At 41.3% G+C, this 15,413-nt stretch overlaps 1 protein-coding gene across 1 annotated transcript in view; it reads left to right on the top strand.

Moving 5' to 3' along the window:
- Positions 1–15,413, top strand: part of LOC123748094 (uncharacterized) — a 208,107-nt gene that overhangs the window by 143,676 nt on the left and 49,018 nt on the right. The window contains exons 9-12 of the mRNA XM_069303372.1: positions 1,856–2,026; positions 4,687–5,086; positions 8,193–8,395; positions 10,407–10,570. Of these exons, the coding sequence (XP_069159473.1) occupies positions 1,856–2,026; positions 4,687–5,086; positions 8,193–8,395; positions 10,407–10,570 (938 nt within the window). The remainder of the gene's footprint in view (positions 1–1,855; positions 2,027–4,686; positions 5,087–8,192; positions 8,396–10,406; positions 10,571–15,413) is intronic.

Below are 15,413 nucleotides of genomic sequence, written 5' to 3'. Positions count from 1 at the left end.
AGAGAGAGAGAGAGAGAGAGAGAGAGAGAGAGAGAGAGAGAGAGAGAGAGAGAGAGAGAGAGAGATATGTTGAGAAAGGCTCTAATCAGCCGAAACGTTCAACACTCCCTTTCCAATTTCACTGTTGGTTTTCCGCATATATATATATATATATATATATATATATATATATATATATATATATATATATATATATATATATATATATATGTATATATATATATATATATATATATATATATATATATATATATATATATATATATATATATATATATATTAGTATATTTTGGTAGCAGTCTTTCCTGTAGACATATATTATTATATATGACCGAAAAAGTAAGATTAATAATTCTAACACGAATTTTCTCAATCTTTCGTACATTACGCTTCACTGTTGGAGGTAAATAAAAAATCAATTCTCCAAAATTCATTTGGAGAAAAAAAAAAAAAAAAAAAAAAAAAAAAAAAAAAAAAAAAAAATGAATTTTGGAGAATTGATTTTTGATTTACCTCCAACAGTGAAGCGTAATGTACGAAAGATTGAGAAAATTCGTGTTAGAATTATTAATCTTTCTTTTTCGGTCATATTTAATAATATATATATATATATATATATATATATATATATATATATATATATATATATATATATATATATATATATATATATATATATATATATATATATATATACATATACACACAAGATAAAATTACTCATAACTATAAATTTTAAAACGAGAATGAGAATCATGCCGTACAAAGAGGGAATTAAGACCAAGCAATCCTTACACATGCCGTGGAACACACTATGACTCTAGTAAAGAACTAGCATTAAAAAGGGAAGTAAATTACATTCTGCGAGGAATTTCAATATATATATCTGAGCGTAATCGGGGTGATGTTAGTGGAGGTTAGGTAAGAGACGAGTGTACTGGTGTAGATCTGACAAGGGGAAAGAGATTTTCAGGACAGAGAGGAGCGATGAGTAATACTGGTGCATGTTAGGTGAGTAATGATGGTGAATGTCAGGTGAGTATTGATGGTGCATGTCAGGTGAGCAATACTCACTGGTGGGTGATGCTGGTTCAGGTGAGATAAGAGATGCTGGTGGCGAGATGATGGATGCCGGCGCTGGTCAAGTGAGAGAAGTGATGAAGGTGGAAGCTAGCTGTGGGGACTGCCGCATAAACGCTGTTAGCGGGGCTCGAACCCCAACCCTGGGGAAAGCCAACACTGTAGACCGACCTTCAATAAAGCGACTATTCTATACAACCCAGAAAATCCGAATGAAAATTCGGAAACGACAAACTCGTTGAAATCACCTCCAAACAACAACAAAAAAATATTCCAATAAAAGGGGATTTCTGTTTGTCTGTCTCTCGGTCCGAGGCTGAAAGCTATGAGCCAGCTTCATCCAATTTTGCAGGGTGACAGGTCAGCGTAGGAGGACAATCATAAGCGAGTCAGGTTCTGCCCCCATAGCCCTTCTATAATGGATAGCCTTTCATGGCGATACCACACGAAGTCAGTGGCGATGAAATGGTGGTCGCTGATTCCATAGATACATCATCTGATCATAGAAATCATAATATAGATATCGACATGTAAAACACGTTTTCTGAGGGCAGATTTGCATTCTGGGGCTCCCAGTATTAAATGGTGCAACCTTTTGGGGTGGAAACATGGGAAAGGCGGAGGAAAAATGTCGAAGCCAAGACTCGGGTAATATAATACCTACAAGGTGCTTGGCGGGTGTGTTACAGCACGTAAAGGATAGACATGGGGGTGGAATAATCAAAAAATGCATTTGAGTAAGTATATTTTAACGGGGCGTCGTGTCCTTGTCAAGGGAATTGAGGAAGAGAAGCAAAAGGCAGGTGGTAAAAAGTGGAATTCCCTTGAGAAGAACAAGAGGTATTGTTTCAAGTTGTGGGAGTTGGCAGAAGACGCTCGGGCCAGTGAAGATTGCGAGGAAGGGACAGATAAGGTGCAAACACAGGAAATGGAGTGGGAAAAGCCAGTGAGGCAAAAATCACTATTATTACTACTACTATTCTTTCCACCACCATTACCATCACTCTCATGCCACCACCATTACCACCAGTATTGCCTCAACTTTTCTGGCTTTTTAAAATGAATGACACGGTCCTCCAAGAAAACTATGCATTTACTATAACTCTGAACTGCATTACAGAGCTTTTAGGCGGATCCCAACTTAAGCGGACACTCGGTCTTGTGTGCCATCTCCAAGGTTATCGTAAGATTGTACCCAGAAACGCTTCGAGTTTCTTAGTAAATCATTTCTCAGTCTTTGCTTCATAGACGTGTATTTCTCAGCGGCTTTACTTTCAAGCTGGAGTATTTTGTAAAGTGAAATCATTGGCGGAATTAGTGAAGAATTGTGTATAATTTGTATAAAATGGTGGATGTTGGGAAATGTTTATTCAAGATTTATTTAAAAATGTAAGAAATCAAAGAGGAATGGAATATTGTTATCTGTTGCAAGCGTCCACAACCGTTGTTGCGTGCAACATTTTTTGACTGAAAATTCAATCCTTGGAATGAAATAATCAGGATGAATCTGTAAGCCAGAATTGCTACACAACACACATGAGAGAGGGGCACCCGGGTGCGCCCGGGTCATTCTTTCCCCCCTTACCCGTCTCTGTTCTCCTCTCCCCACCTCTCTCATCTCACTTCACCTCATTTCTACCTATCTCCCTGATCTCCTTGCTTCCGCCCTACCTCCCTCTCTAACATCCTCCATCTCACCCCGCTCGTCTTCTCTCTGTCCTCTTTCATCACACTTACTCTATTCTCGTCTCTTTCCCTTCTGCCTTTTTTCCATCTCCCCCCCTCTTTCCTTCTTTCCTTGCCTCTCATCCAACATCCTTTCCTCCCTATCTATTTTTGTCTCAGAAAATATAATAGTGATTTTAGGGTCATTGTTATAGAGTCAGAAATCTAGGGACTAGCCCACTCACCTTTTACTGATTACGGTGGGAGGGTGTGGGGGGAGGGGGAGTCGCTTTTGGGTCTGGTCCCTATTCAGAAATGAGCAATAGAACCGAAACCCATTTTCGTCCCGCACCCCAGACCATTCCCCCTGCAAAGGAGGCCAGTCCTAGGCATCTGACGTACAGACTTGGATAGACAGACAGACTCTCTCATGTACATATACTTGGGGTGAGGGGGATATAGGGGACCTGGACCCGGCGTTGTCCAGATCGAGCTGTGTTCCCTCTCTCTTTTTATACATCTATATAAATCTATGTTCCCCTTGACCCCCCCCCCCCGCGACCCTGTCCCCTCAGTCCTTCCCCCTAGTTTTTTCCCTCATCCTTGTCCCTTTCCACCCTCTTTCTACTTCCTCCCTCAAGAATGGCTGAAACAATTTTCAGATTGCTTCTCTTTTCTTTTTCCCTTCGGTTTTCTGATTTTTTTTCTTTTAATTGACAACATGAAAATCTCACACAATCAGTACTTGTTTTGAGGTGTTCATAATTTCTAATATTTCTTAAATCATTTAACTTAGGACTACCCTACCCAGCCTAAGTCCATCCATTCCTGCAATTTTTGGGTGAGGCTAACCCTAAGCTTTTGGTCTTCAACATTGAACAGATTTACACACACACACACATATATTCTCTCGTATCGGTATAGATAGATGGAAGAGATATGTGAATAGAATAAGAATTGTGAGGTGAGGATGGAGTGAAGGAACCAGTGCCCGGCCACTTGGTCTATTGGGATCGATCGCCGACTAGCAGAGAAGCCTTGACTGCCATCAATTCAGGTGTATGGGTAAAGTGACGATTTTTGGGACTTTATGCCTCGTTAATTCTGCAGCTGTATAATTGGCAGTATTAATGATTAATAAGTGGGTTGAGGGGTAAATCAAGCATTGCCGTAATGTTTAAACACATGAGCAGAATATTGGTGATCTGGCCGAAGTAAACACAAGTCTATCGGAGCTCAGGGGCTTGAAAAGATTAACAACCATAAAAATTTTGACAATTGCTGACAATTTTCAGTCAATCTTCATGATCTTCCACCCTTACATAGTCGTTAACATTACATCCCACTCCTGAACTCATATTATACAACAGCTGAGGACCAAACTTAACAACAGCTGACATCACCATCTGTCAAGCGCGACCAATCACCCGATGTATCAAAGAGAATCTTGGCGTTACTTGCGTATGAGGCAGAGAAGCCACTGAGTCATTTAGCATTTCAGAGAGAGTCGAGATTAAACTAACTCACGTATCAGGCGGAGTCTAATAGCAATTAATGTCATTAGATTCTCCAGCACATTTTTTCTGGATATGCCTTTCACCAAAGAGAATACGTGACGAGACCTCAGTACACTTATATCTTGTTAATGACTGTACACGTTTGGTCCAAATTTATAAAGAGATTTGGGCGTTATATTGCCGGCTATGATGAAATGTCCACAGGAAGTGTTATATGTACGAAGCCTTAATAGCTCGGTAAGAGATACTCACCCGGGAGCTGCGGGTCCGAGCTCGATCGTGCATAGCACTCGGGGGATCTGCCTACACACACACACACACACACACACACACACACACACACACACACACACACACACACACACACACACACACACATATATATATGCTTAATTTACCTCTCCATTCTGCCCGTCTCTCACAGGGAGGTATTCAGGAGGTGTCATACAAGGTGAAGGGCGGGTGGGACGCCCTGATGGTGGACGCCGAGGGCGGCGTGAGTCTCTGGAGGGCGCTAGACCGCGAGGCTCCCGACGGTGCCATCGGGGTGGCCCAAATCATCAGCGTGGACCGCGGAATGCCGCCCCTGAGTGCCACTGCCACCCTCACCATCACCGTCAGCGACGTCAACGACTGCCCCCCGCGTCTCCTGCCGCCCACTCTGCTGCACGTGACCGAGGCCGGGCCGCCCACCCTGCTGGGGGTGCTGACGGCGACGGACCACGACGTGTGGGCGTTGGGCCACGGTCCGCCCTTCAACCTCTCTCTGGCACCCACCAACCCCGCCCACGTCCTCTCGCACGTCTCGCTCACCTTCGACTCCCGTGAGTGTTGGTTCGTGCTTTGAGTTCTCGCTTCTTTCACACACACACTCGCGCACATACACACGCACACGCACACGCACACGCACACACACACACACACACCAAACGCAGGCACTCATCGACACGTACCCAACCATACGTGTGCACCCACTCACAAACGCTCACGCACATAAGTACACACAAACACGTATACAACAAACGGCCACACACACTCACACACACACACACACACACACACACACACACACACACACACACACACACACACACACACACACACACACACACACACACACACACAAACACTGGTAATTGTCAGTAATATTCCCCCTCATTCCTCCATCTCGTGGAATGTTATACATTTTACAATCTTTCTCATATATTTTGCATAGAAACATTGTATAGATATCAAATTTATTATTGAACAACTTTCCATGCATGAAATCACTTTTTTAGAAATAAATTATTTGCTACTGCGCATAGTCGTGTAAAGACCCAAAACATCAACGCACATCACTGCGCACGCACATCACTGCGCACGCACACTTTTGAGTGCGCATGCGCACACGCGAGCTTACATTACGCATTCATGAGGGAATTTAAATTGGTATTTCCTGATCCAATTTCTGCTGAGATTTTTTATTTCTAAATAATAGAATATACCTCATTATTTTGTTCTCATGTATGCATGCCATTTTTTTCTGAACACTCATCTTTGTTTACCTTTCAAGAAGAGTTATACATTTAAGAAAGAAAACGGTGTTCAGGTTGTTTGAGTAAACAGTGTTTTGACCTTCAGGTAAAAAAAAAAAAAAGTCCAGAATGACAGTAATAATTCACAACTACACACATAATATTCAGCAAAGAAAACCAACAAAAAAATCAAGAAAATAACGTATCAAAGTAAAGAAATAATGACGTGTTTAGAGAAATAAATAAATAAAAGAACAAAACAACGACAAATATGGAAAAAAATAAAATATATATATATATATATGACGTATGATATCTATCCCAGTGCGAGAACCCCGACAAACCCAGCCATCGATAACGAGAACCGAACCGGTGTAATTGGAAATATTAACTCAAAGGGCCAATTTTACCTTCAAATGGGTCAATACAACAGGTGGCTGTTCAATATTTACGCTCTTTAAAGATGGTTGGCTGTTGCATGCAGGTGCCAGCTGGTGCATGCAGGTGCCAGCTGGTGCATGCAGGTGCCAGCTGGTGCATACAGGTGCCAGCTGGTGCATACAGGTGCCAGCTGGTGCATACAGGTGCCAGCTGGTGAATGCAGGTGCCAGCTGGTGCATACAGGTGCCAGCTGGTGCATGTAGGTGCCAGCTGGTGCATACAGGTGCCAGCTGGTGCATACAGGTGCCAGCTGGTGCATGCAGGTGCCAGCTGGTGCATGCAGGTGCCAGCTGGTGCATGCAGGTGTCAGCTGGTGCATGCAGGTGCCAGCTGGTGCATGCAGGTGCCAGCTGGTGCATACAGGTGCCAGCTGGTGCATGCAGGTGCCAGCTGGTGCATGCAGGTGCCAGCTGGTGCATGCAGGTGCATACAGGTGCCAGCTGATGCATGCAGGTGCCAGCTGGTGCATGCAGGTGCCAGCTGGTGCATGCAGGTGCCAGCTGGTGCATGCAGGTGCCAGCTGGTGCATGTAGGTGCCAGCTGGTGCATAAGGCAGCACATCAATCTGCACTTATTAGTTGACGTTTATGGCTTTTTCCAAGAGGAATTGTGTAATTACGATGGCGGGTACGTTCGTTTTTGTGTGAGTTTTTATGTGCATTTATGTGTGAGCCAATGCGGGGGGGGTCTACTTACCTAGTAGACCCGCCTGCTGGGGTTGAGCTTCGGCTCTTTGGTCAGTGTGTGTGTGTGTGTGTGTGTGTGTGTGTGTGTGTGTGTGTGTGTGTGTGTGTGTGTGTGTGTGTGTGTGTGTGTGTGTGTGTGTGTGTGTGTGTGTGTGTGCGGGGTGTGGTGAGGTGTGTGTGTGTGTGTGTGTGTGTGTGTGTGTGTGTGTGTGTGTGTGTGTGTGTGTGTGTGTGTGTGTGTGTGTGTGTGTGTGTGTGTGTGTGTGTGTGTGTGTGCGTGTGTGTGTGTGTGTGTGTGTGTGTGTGTGTGTGTGTGTGTGTGTGTGTGTGTGTGTGTGTGTGTGTGTGTGTGTGTGTGTGTGTGTGTGTGTGTGTGTGTGTGTGTGTGTGTGTGTGTCTGTGTGTGTGTCTGTGAATTTACAATTTTTTGCCGTAGCAGCTATCTACCTCCAAGGTCCCAATTTATTGTTAGGTGAACAGAGGCATCAGGCAAAATAAACCGTGTCCTACTTTGTTTCTGCCTCCACCGGGAATCGATCAACGACCACTAAACTACGACCCCTCTTCCAAAGGAGGGACTTTTAAAGAAGTTAAATAGATTGTCAGGCCTTTTCTAAAGTTTGCGAATCCTTGCGGAGAGCGGTCGTACATCACTAAGTCAGGTGCATATTTGGTTTGTTTCTCCCAAGATGTGCGACCATGTCTCAAAAAAATGTCTAACAACTTTAAGATATAACTGTAGTCAGGCATTCCAAAATAGTATTGGATATACAATTTTGTTTCTTATTTGGGAATTGTAGTGTGTTGAGTTATTCCCCCCTCCTTTCTCTCCCTCCTTTCTCCTCTTTCCTTCCCTTCTCCCTCCCTTCTCCCTCCCTCACTCCCCCCTAACTCCCTCCCTCTCTCCTTTCCCCCCCTCTAGTATCTAAGTGATGGGCGACCCTCCCTGGACATGCTGGTTGCCTACTCCATTTGCCTGCATCTTTATTATCATTTTTGTTATTATTACTATATTATTATTTTTATTGTATACATTATTTTTTATTACAATTATTGCATTTTTAATGAAAATTGTTTGTCTTCAAGTTATTTTATTTTGATAAGATTTACTGTTCTAACATTGTGTTTATCAAAATTACAGAATTTGTATTGCAATTTTCTTAGTTATTATGAGTATATTTTAAAGAGAATAGTTTGTTCTCTTCTCATTGACGTCTCTTGTTTTACTCCTATGAATGCATTTTATTTCTGCTATTGATGCGTTTCTTACTGCGTCCTGCCACCAGATCTGGACAGTGGGCGTGGGGGCGCGGAGCTGTGGACGGTGCGGGCGGTGGACAGGGAGCAGCACCCACAGCTGCTAGTCGAGGTGTGGGCGGCCGACGCCCAGGGATTGTCCGTCACCCACACCGTCACCGTTGTCATTGATGACCTTAACGACAACCCCATGAAGCCCGCCGCCAAGACTGTCTACCTGTGGAAGACCCAGGTTCGTGCCCTCTGAGTGGCGTGTGGCTCTGTTTTGTTTGAAGCTCAATCTTCCTCTTCTTTATGCCTCATGCCTCATATCTCTATCCCCCCCCCCAACTCCCTCTTCTCTCTCAAATTCCCATCCCTGCCACTCAAATTCCATCCCCCCTCGAATCATGTCTTGCCTCTTCAAATACCTTGTATATTCCCTCCCACTACCCCCCTCCCCTTCCCCAACTCTCTATGAATGTAACAGAATTCAAGTTGTATATGACTATTTTATGTATAAATAAGATGTATTATATGCTGCTCAGAAAAGTCAAATGAACACTTAGGAATTATCTGCACTAACATATGAGCCAATTTGACAGATTTGTTTTCCTAGAGATAGCAACTATCCTATTTTGTTAAAGAAAATTCCAATTAAATTCTCTCTTGAAATACCCCCCTAACAACTCCTCAGAGTTGGCTCATTATATGTGTTTCGTGAAGAGATGTCAGTATTGTGACCTCAGTATTGCAAGTCGTTGTTTATGTAGGGAGATTCTCTTGAATATTCAGCTCCTTCCCGGCTTCAATATTCAGCGTTCTTCAGACAATGTATAAACAAGAAAATATTTCATGGGAGATAATATAACCAGGATATATTATATCAAGTATCAGGTTTCATTTCTGAAAACTAACTACGAAACATGGTACAGTCTTGGAAATTAACCACACGTGCCTCGGAAGATGTGTGACAATTTTGTTTTGTTTTGAGAGAGAGTCGAAAGTAAATTTCATTCGGACATTCGGAACGTGACCTCCTTTTGTCGTGATGGCGCGTGGTTGGCTGCCTTGGAAAGACCAGGACTTTTTTTGCGGTTTTTATTTTATTTTTTATTTGACTTACAAGCCACTTGGTCTCGTTTCTGTATGCTTCATGTACAGCAATTCTCTCCCTGAATCCCTCATCTCGCGCTTCGTTACAGACGGTGGATAGATGGACATGTAATGCAATCACTATCTATAAGCCTGTGAATTCTACACTTTTTTTATGTTGAGGGGTGAGAAATAGTTGTTGTATTTTCGACTGTATACAGGGTACTCTTCTTCCTGTTGTCGGCTTCTGTTTTCACAGGGTACTGCACTCCCTTCTGTCTGTACCAGTGAACGCCGGGTAATATGGCTTCCATGTTGTCAACACCTAACACAGCTGCTTCTACAGACAGGTAGACAGGTACATTTGCAGCAGCTATAAAAATGAAGGCAATGAGTCAGATATAAACACGAGTATCGACACTCGCACAGCAGTTGACGCGGATAAGAGTATCTGTGCAGGAACAAGTACTGGACAGTACAGGTACAAGTACTCAGTACAGGAACACTATATATATATATATACCGCATGCCAGACCAACTCGCGAACCGCACATTTCCCCCACCAAAAATATCTGACCACAAAGTCCTCGACATTTAATACACAACACTCAGAATATTCTGTCAGCATTTAACTCTATTCCAAAACTAATATATCACATTTACGAGTTAAAATTTTGTTTCGCGGATATCGCTATGGCTTTAGTCCGGCCGTAATGAACGAATTGACCTAAATCCGCAATCAAACAATGATTCAAAATTCTCTCGACTGCATAGCACTTTGTGTATCACCTGAGGGAAAGGCTTTTTGGGACGGGCTGTGGGAAACGGACACTGCTGAGTGACTTATCAAACAGTTGCACTGTGTTTAATGGTCAGTTGGAATAAAAACTTCCATGGGTGTTCTTAATTAATTTCTCCAACGCAAAAAAACATGAAAATATCAAGTGTGTAAACATATATGAGATATGTCATCCTGTGGAAGTGATATAAGGCCCACAGTTATCTGATATAAAGCCCAGATTGTTTATTTTCAACACATTATATTGCATATGTTATCGTATATTTAGTTCTATATATATTTACATATATAGAAGCGCAGATCAATGTTATATTTAACACAGCATCGCCCTCTTTCTCTCTCTCTCTCTCTGTCTTCCGTGGCGACACAGGGCGGAGGACCTGACGCGCCGCTGGGTCGTGTCTATGTGGACGACCCGGACGACTGGGACCTCGCCGACAAAACCTTCCGCTGGGTGGGCTCCCCTCACCCTCTTTTCTCCCTTAACCCGGACGACGGTACCATCTTCGCCTCCAGCCAGGTCCGGGAGGGAAGGTGAGTGTATGCCTAGCAACTGTTATGGTATCTCTTCGTGCTCAGTCATGTTCTGTGAAGATGAGTCGTGGTTTCTGGGATGGTTGGATAATCTTTAAGTTAGTCATGCTCACGGGAAGAGGATACTCTCAGTCCTTCATCGTGTGGAGTCCTGCACCGAATCCACAGATGTTTAGGGCATAATATATTTTTCCTTCCATAATTACTTAATTTTAAATTTTTAATATTTAAGAATTTGAGATCAAACGGGGAAATATATACCCAAGGCGTAATTCCATTCCTATTAGGCAATTCACTGAATTATTAAGGATTCGTGCACCATGTATATGCTGAGCAAACGGTTTCTATTGTAACATTGAAACGAGTTTTAGTGCGAATGTTTAAAATGTTAATGTTTCAAAATTCATAAGACGTCGTATAGCTGGCCAAAAGCGACGTCAATAAAGGAAAGGTGATTTAAAGGATTTAGGAGAGATTTAATGAATGTGGCTCAGTAAAGACATAATGGTTTCCATAAAGAAAAAACTAAATTTTAATTAGAATTTGGTGAAAACCATTCACGTTTGCTGGAAAATGAATTAACTAAGCATACTACTGAGATTGCAGAATTGTTAAGGTGTTACAGGTTTGATTTGGCTAGTAAAAGATCTTGGCTTTGGTCAAACATATTGCTTTATCATTTTTACTCATTCATACTTGCATTTTCTGCCTTGTGCATATACTTCAAATATTCACCTCATGAATTTGCACGTTTAATGAACAATCACCGCATGATATCTTTATTATCTGACACCATAACTTGATGCTCTTTTTAATTTTCCATCATAAAAATCAACATGTACCTTTATATTTCAAGCATTTAATAGTTGCAAAGATATTTTTAAAACAGAATTATGTACAAGGACCTGCCTAAGCAAGAAGTCAGCACTGAGGCCAAACAGCCTAATTTGCGTAATGCGTATATCTCTCCCGTGGGCATTTTCTCTAAAACAACTACTGCGTTAAGTCAGTAAGATGTTGCTGGAGAGTATAATAGATATTTACCCTTAGCAACAATTTGTCCATGTTGAATACAGGCCAGAGGAAAATAAAAGAATTTTTCAAGAAGGAAAAACGGAGATAAAAGAATATTTCAAGAAGGAAAAACAGAGATAAAAGAATATTTCAAGAAAGAAAAACGAAGAAAATAATTAATAATAGAGAGAATAAAAACACTATAAATAACATAGATCCCATAGTGATATAAAAACAAAAAGAATAAGAAGGCGAATAGAAAGAACACAAAATGCTAAATAATGATACATTAAGGGAATAAAGAAATTTGTACATACAAACCGAAGATAGAAAATGTAAGAATGAAGACAAAAGGGGCAGTAAACAATATAGGAGAATAACACCAAAATTATAATGATGTAGCAGACAGTTTATGGTGATACAAAATAAAGCAAATTTTGTAAAGTAAGGAAACTTGTTCGTTATATGTTTGGCAAGATATCAGTGATAAGATATCATAATTAAAATGCACCTCTTGGCAGCGCACCTGTGCAACAGATGGATAGGGGAATTTGTTACGTTTAGACATTCGATTGTTGCACAGAATGCTGTTTGGTGTCCATGTATAAATAACGAATGTGTAGAATGTCGAAGGTTGTGAGGCTCTTAATTCCATATATGTCAATCTTTGAAGTAGACAAACAGTTTAATTTACGCCGGAGAGGTGAGTGTCTGGGAGAGGTGAGTGTTTGGGAGAGGTGAGTGTTTGGGAGAGGTGAGTGTTTGGGAGAGGTGAGTGTTTGGGAGAGGTGAGTGTTTGGGAGAGTTGAGTGTTTGGGAGAGGTGAGTGTTTGGGAGAGGTGAGTGTTTGGGAGAGGTGAGTGTTTGGCAGAGGTGTGTGGGGGGGTTGTGTGGGAGAGGAGTAGGAATGCGTGAAAGAGGTGAGGAGGGTGTGTGTGTGAAGAAGTGATTGGGGGTATATGGGAGTCCTTGAGAGAGGTGAGTGAAAGTGCGTTTGAGAGACAAGTGGAAGTATGCATATGAGGGGTGAGTGGGAGTATGTGGGAGGGGATATTACAGTAATTTCTGACGTAACCGTGACTGTGCGTGTGTATATCGCGAGTGAGAGGACGACGAACAGTGAAAAAAAAACAAAAGTCGAGATAAATATACAAAACAGGAAGGAAACAAACACCTACACACACACACACACACACAGTGATGTGGTGGAGGAAGTGATGTGGTGGAGGCTGACTCCATACACAGTTTCAAGTGTAGATATGACAGAGCCCGATAGGCTCATGAATCTGTACACCTGTTGATTGACGGTTGAGAGGCGGGACCAAAGAGCCAGAGCTCAACCCCCGCAAACACAACTAGGTGAGTACAACTAGGTGAGTACACACACACACACACACACACACACACACACACAAACAATCATAAACCTAAATTGTTCAACGGAAATTAAACTTCAAAACAAACACTTGGAAACATGAAACACAATTTTCTAAACTTACATAAACACCGCATCGAAACACAAAATACGATAACAATGCTATAACACGTAAGATTTTGCTGCTAATAATGAAGCCCGATATTGCCGATGATGATATCATGAAGCACCTAATTCCTAGTGAAGATATTTTAAACCATATAATTGTTAATCATAAGACGAAGCTCTTAATTGATTGCGTAAGTCCAACCACTTGGGCTGGACGTTTGAGCGACGGTCTCGCTTCATGCAGGTCGGCGTTCAATCCCCGACCGTCCAAGTGGTTAAGTACCATAACTACCCCCACCCCCTTCCTCTGTTCCATCCCAAATCCTTATCCTGACCCCTTCCAATTGCTCATAGTCATAATAGCTTGGCGCTTTCAACTGATAATTCCCCATCCCCTCCTAATTGATTGTGGAATCACCTGTAGTCATAAATGACGTAACGTAGTATACAATTCATTTGAATGTAGGAAAGTCTACATGACAAGCGATACATCTCATTGCGTATTAAGGACAGAACCTAAAGCCCTGTTTTGCAACATTCCTTGATTTACAATAAATCACTGGAAGCAGGAGAACTACCAGACAGCTGGAAGAAAGTCAGCGTAGTAACATTATAAAACAAAAGCAGTCTGGAGGCGCTAAACTAAACGACTGTGTTCCTTGCAAGCATATCATACAAGGTGGTGAGAAAGGCAACGAGAAATACAATTGTTGTATGGTATTGAAATACAATAGTTATGAAAAGAAGAACTAAAAATATATCAGGTTTAGTGATGGTATTTCCTGACACATGAACGAGATAGAATTCAATGAAAAGGTGTTGGAGATTAGACTGGACCGTGAAGAGAGGGCAGACTTCTTATCTTACTGCAAGGAAAGTATTTTATTGGAAAAAGGATTTCCTACGTAAAGGTAGGCAGAGTCTCAGGGAAATTACGAGCAGCTTCTCTCAATACTAGGACCGCCTGCAGTGTCTCACTTTGGTTACAAGTGACCTCACACCCATCACATACCTCATATGGGACAAGGAAGTGGATAATCTAAGTAGAAGACTCTTAAAAAGCGCCAGTCTGCATCATTAAAATTATATTATTAAATTCATTTGGCATAAAAATCGACATTGTCGATGAGCTGCAAGATTAATTTGAGACTCGCCGACGTACTGATAGAAGGACAGAATAGTTAAATTACTTAAATTGAGTTTCATATTTCTTTTAATATACACTTTTGGTTTTCAGTGATCGAAATTTGCTCGTTTAATTTATATCTGTCAGTTTTGTTCACATTTGTATTATCTATTCTAACAGCACTTGATAAATGTGTGCATTTTTATCGCAATGTCCTAATCCTTTCAAATTTCAGTGAGAAACATTCGGAATTATAACTACGTCTTTTTTTTTTTAAAGCTAAGAAGTAAAATAGGATAGATATGTCCCTGGCGTACAAGATACTAGAACTAATCGCAGACACATGCAGTGTATAACCCGAGACGAAAGAGCATAGATTAAAATAATGTACTTAAATAAACTGAACGTAACAATTTCCTCGTGCATAGGTAATGAAACAGTGGAACGTGCAAGGGAGCTATTTTCGACTCAACGTTCAGGATTAACAAGCTAAAGCTCATCCTCTGAAAGCACAAATTGGTGAGCACAGACACAGAAACAGTTGTCTTAGTTGGTTCTAAACCAATTACATCAAACTCTTACTGAGCTTCTAGATTAGACTCAATTCCCAAAGCAATCATAGCATAGCAAGGGAGGAAGTGTGCTAAAAAAATTACAAAATTTCACGAATTCTTACTCATGTGCGCCAGTGATGAGCAGTTCCAGAGGCCAGCCAAGCTGCGTCTCATTATCTGAGAAATATTTTAAGAGATGCGGTTCGCGAAATACTCTAGGGACCTTGCTACCCGCATTTCACTTACTCCAGACTAATGTCATATTAAATTTCGACGTGGTATAATTCTTGATGTACATTAATTAGTTTTTATGGTAAACAGTTTTTCGATTTTTGTAAAAAAACTTTCTAAGCGTATTTTTTGTTAGAAAGTTTAGAAACTTTCTAAACTTTCAACTTGAGTTGCCAGATGTAAACAGTTGACAGGCAATAGTACAATTCATGATACGTTAATAAAAATTTTAATTTCTCGCCTTCCTATTAAATGCATACATTAAGTTTCTTGAGGTTTCATCACATGATAGTGTTTTGAAAGATAAAACTGAAATACGTAAAAAGAAAGTGAATGAATAAGTGACAGAGTTGGTTGATTTATACAAAAGAAGAATTGATAGTGATTTTCGTGCACGAGACGTTAACCACAATCATTGCGATTAATGTCATGTGA

This window comes from Procambarus clarkii, chromosome 5, assembly GCF_040958095.1.
Source record: "Procambarus clarkii isolate CNS0578487 chromosome 5, FALCON_Pclarkii_2.0, whole genome shotgun sequence".
NCBI classification, from domain to species: Eukaryota; Metazoa; Arthropoda; class Malacostraca; order Decapoda; family Cambaridae; genus Procambarus; species Procambarus clarkii.
This window is presented reverse-complemented; position numbering and strand designations above follow the sequence as displayed.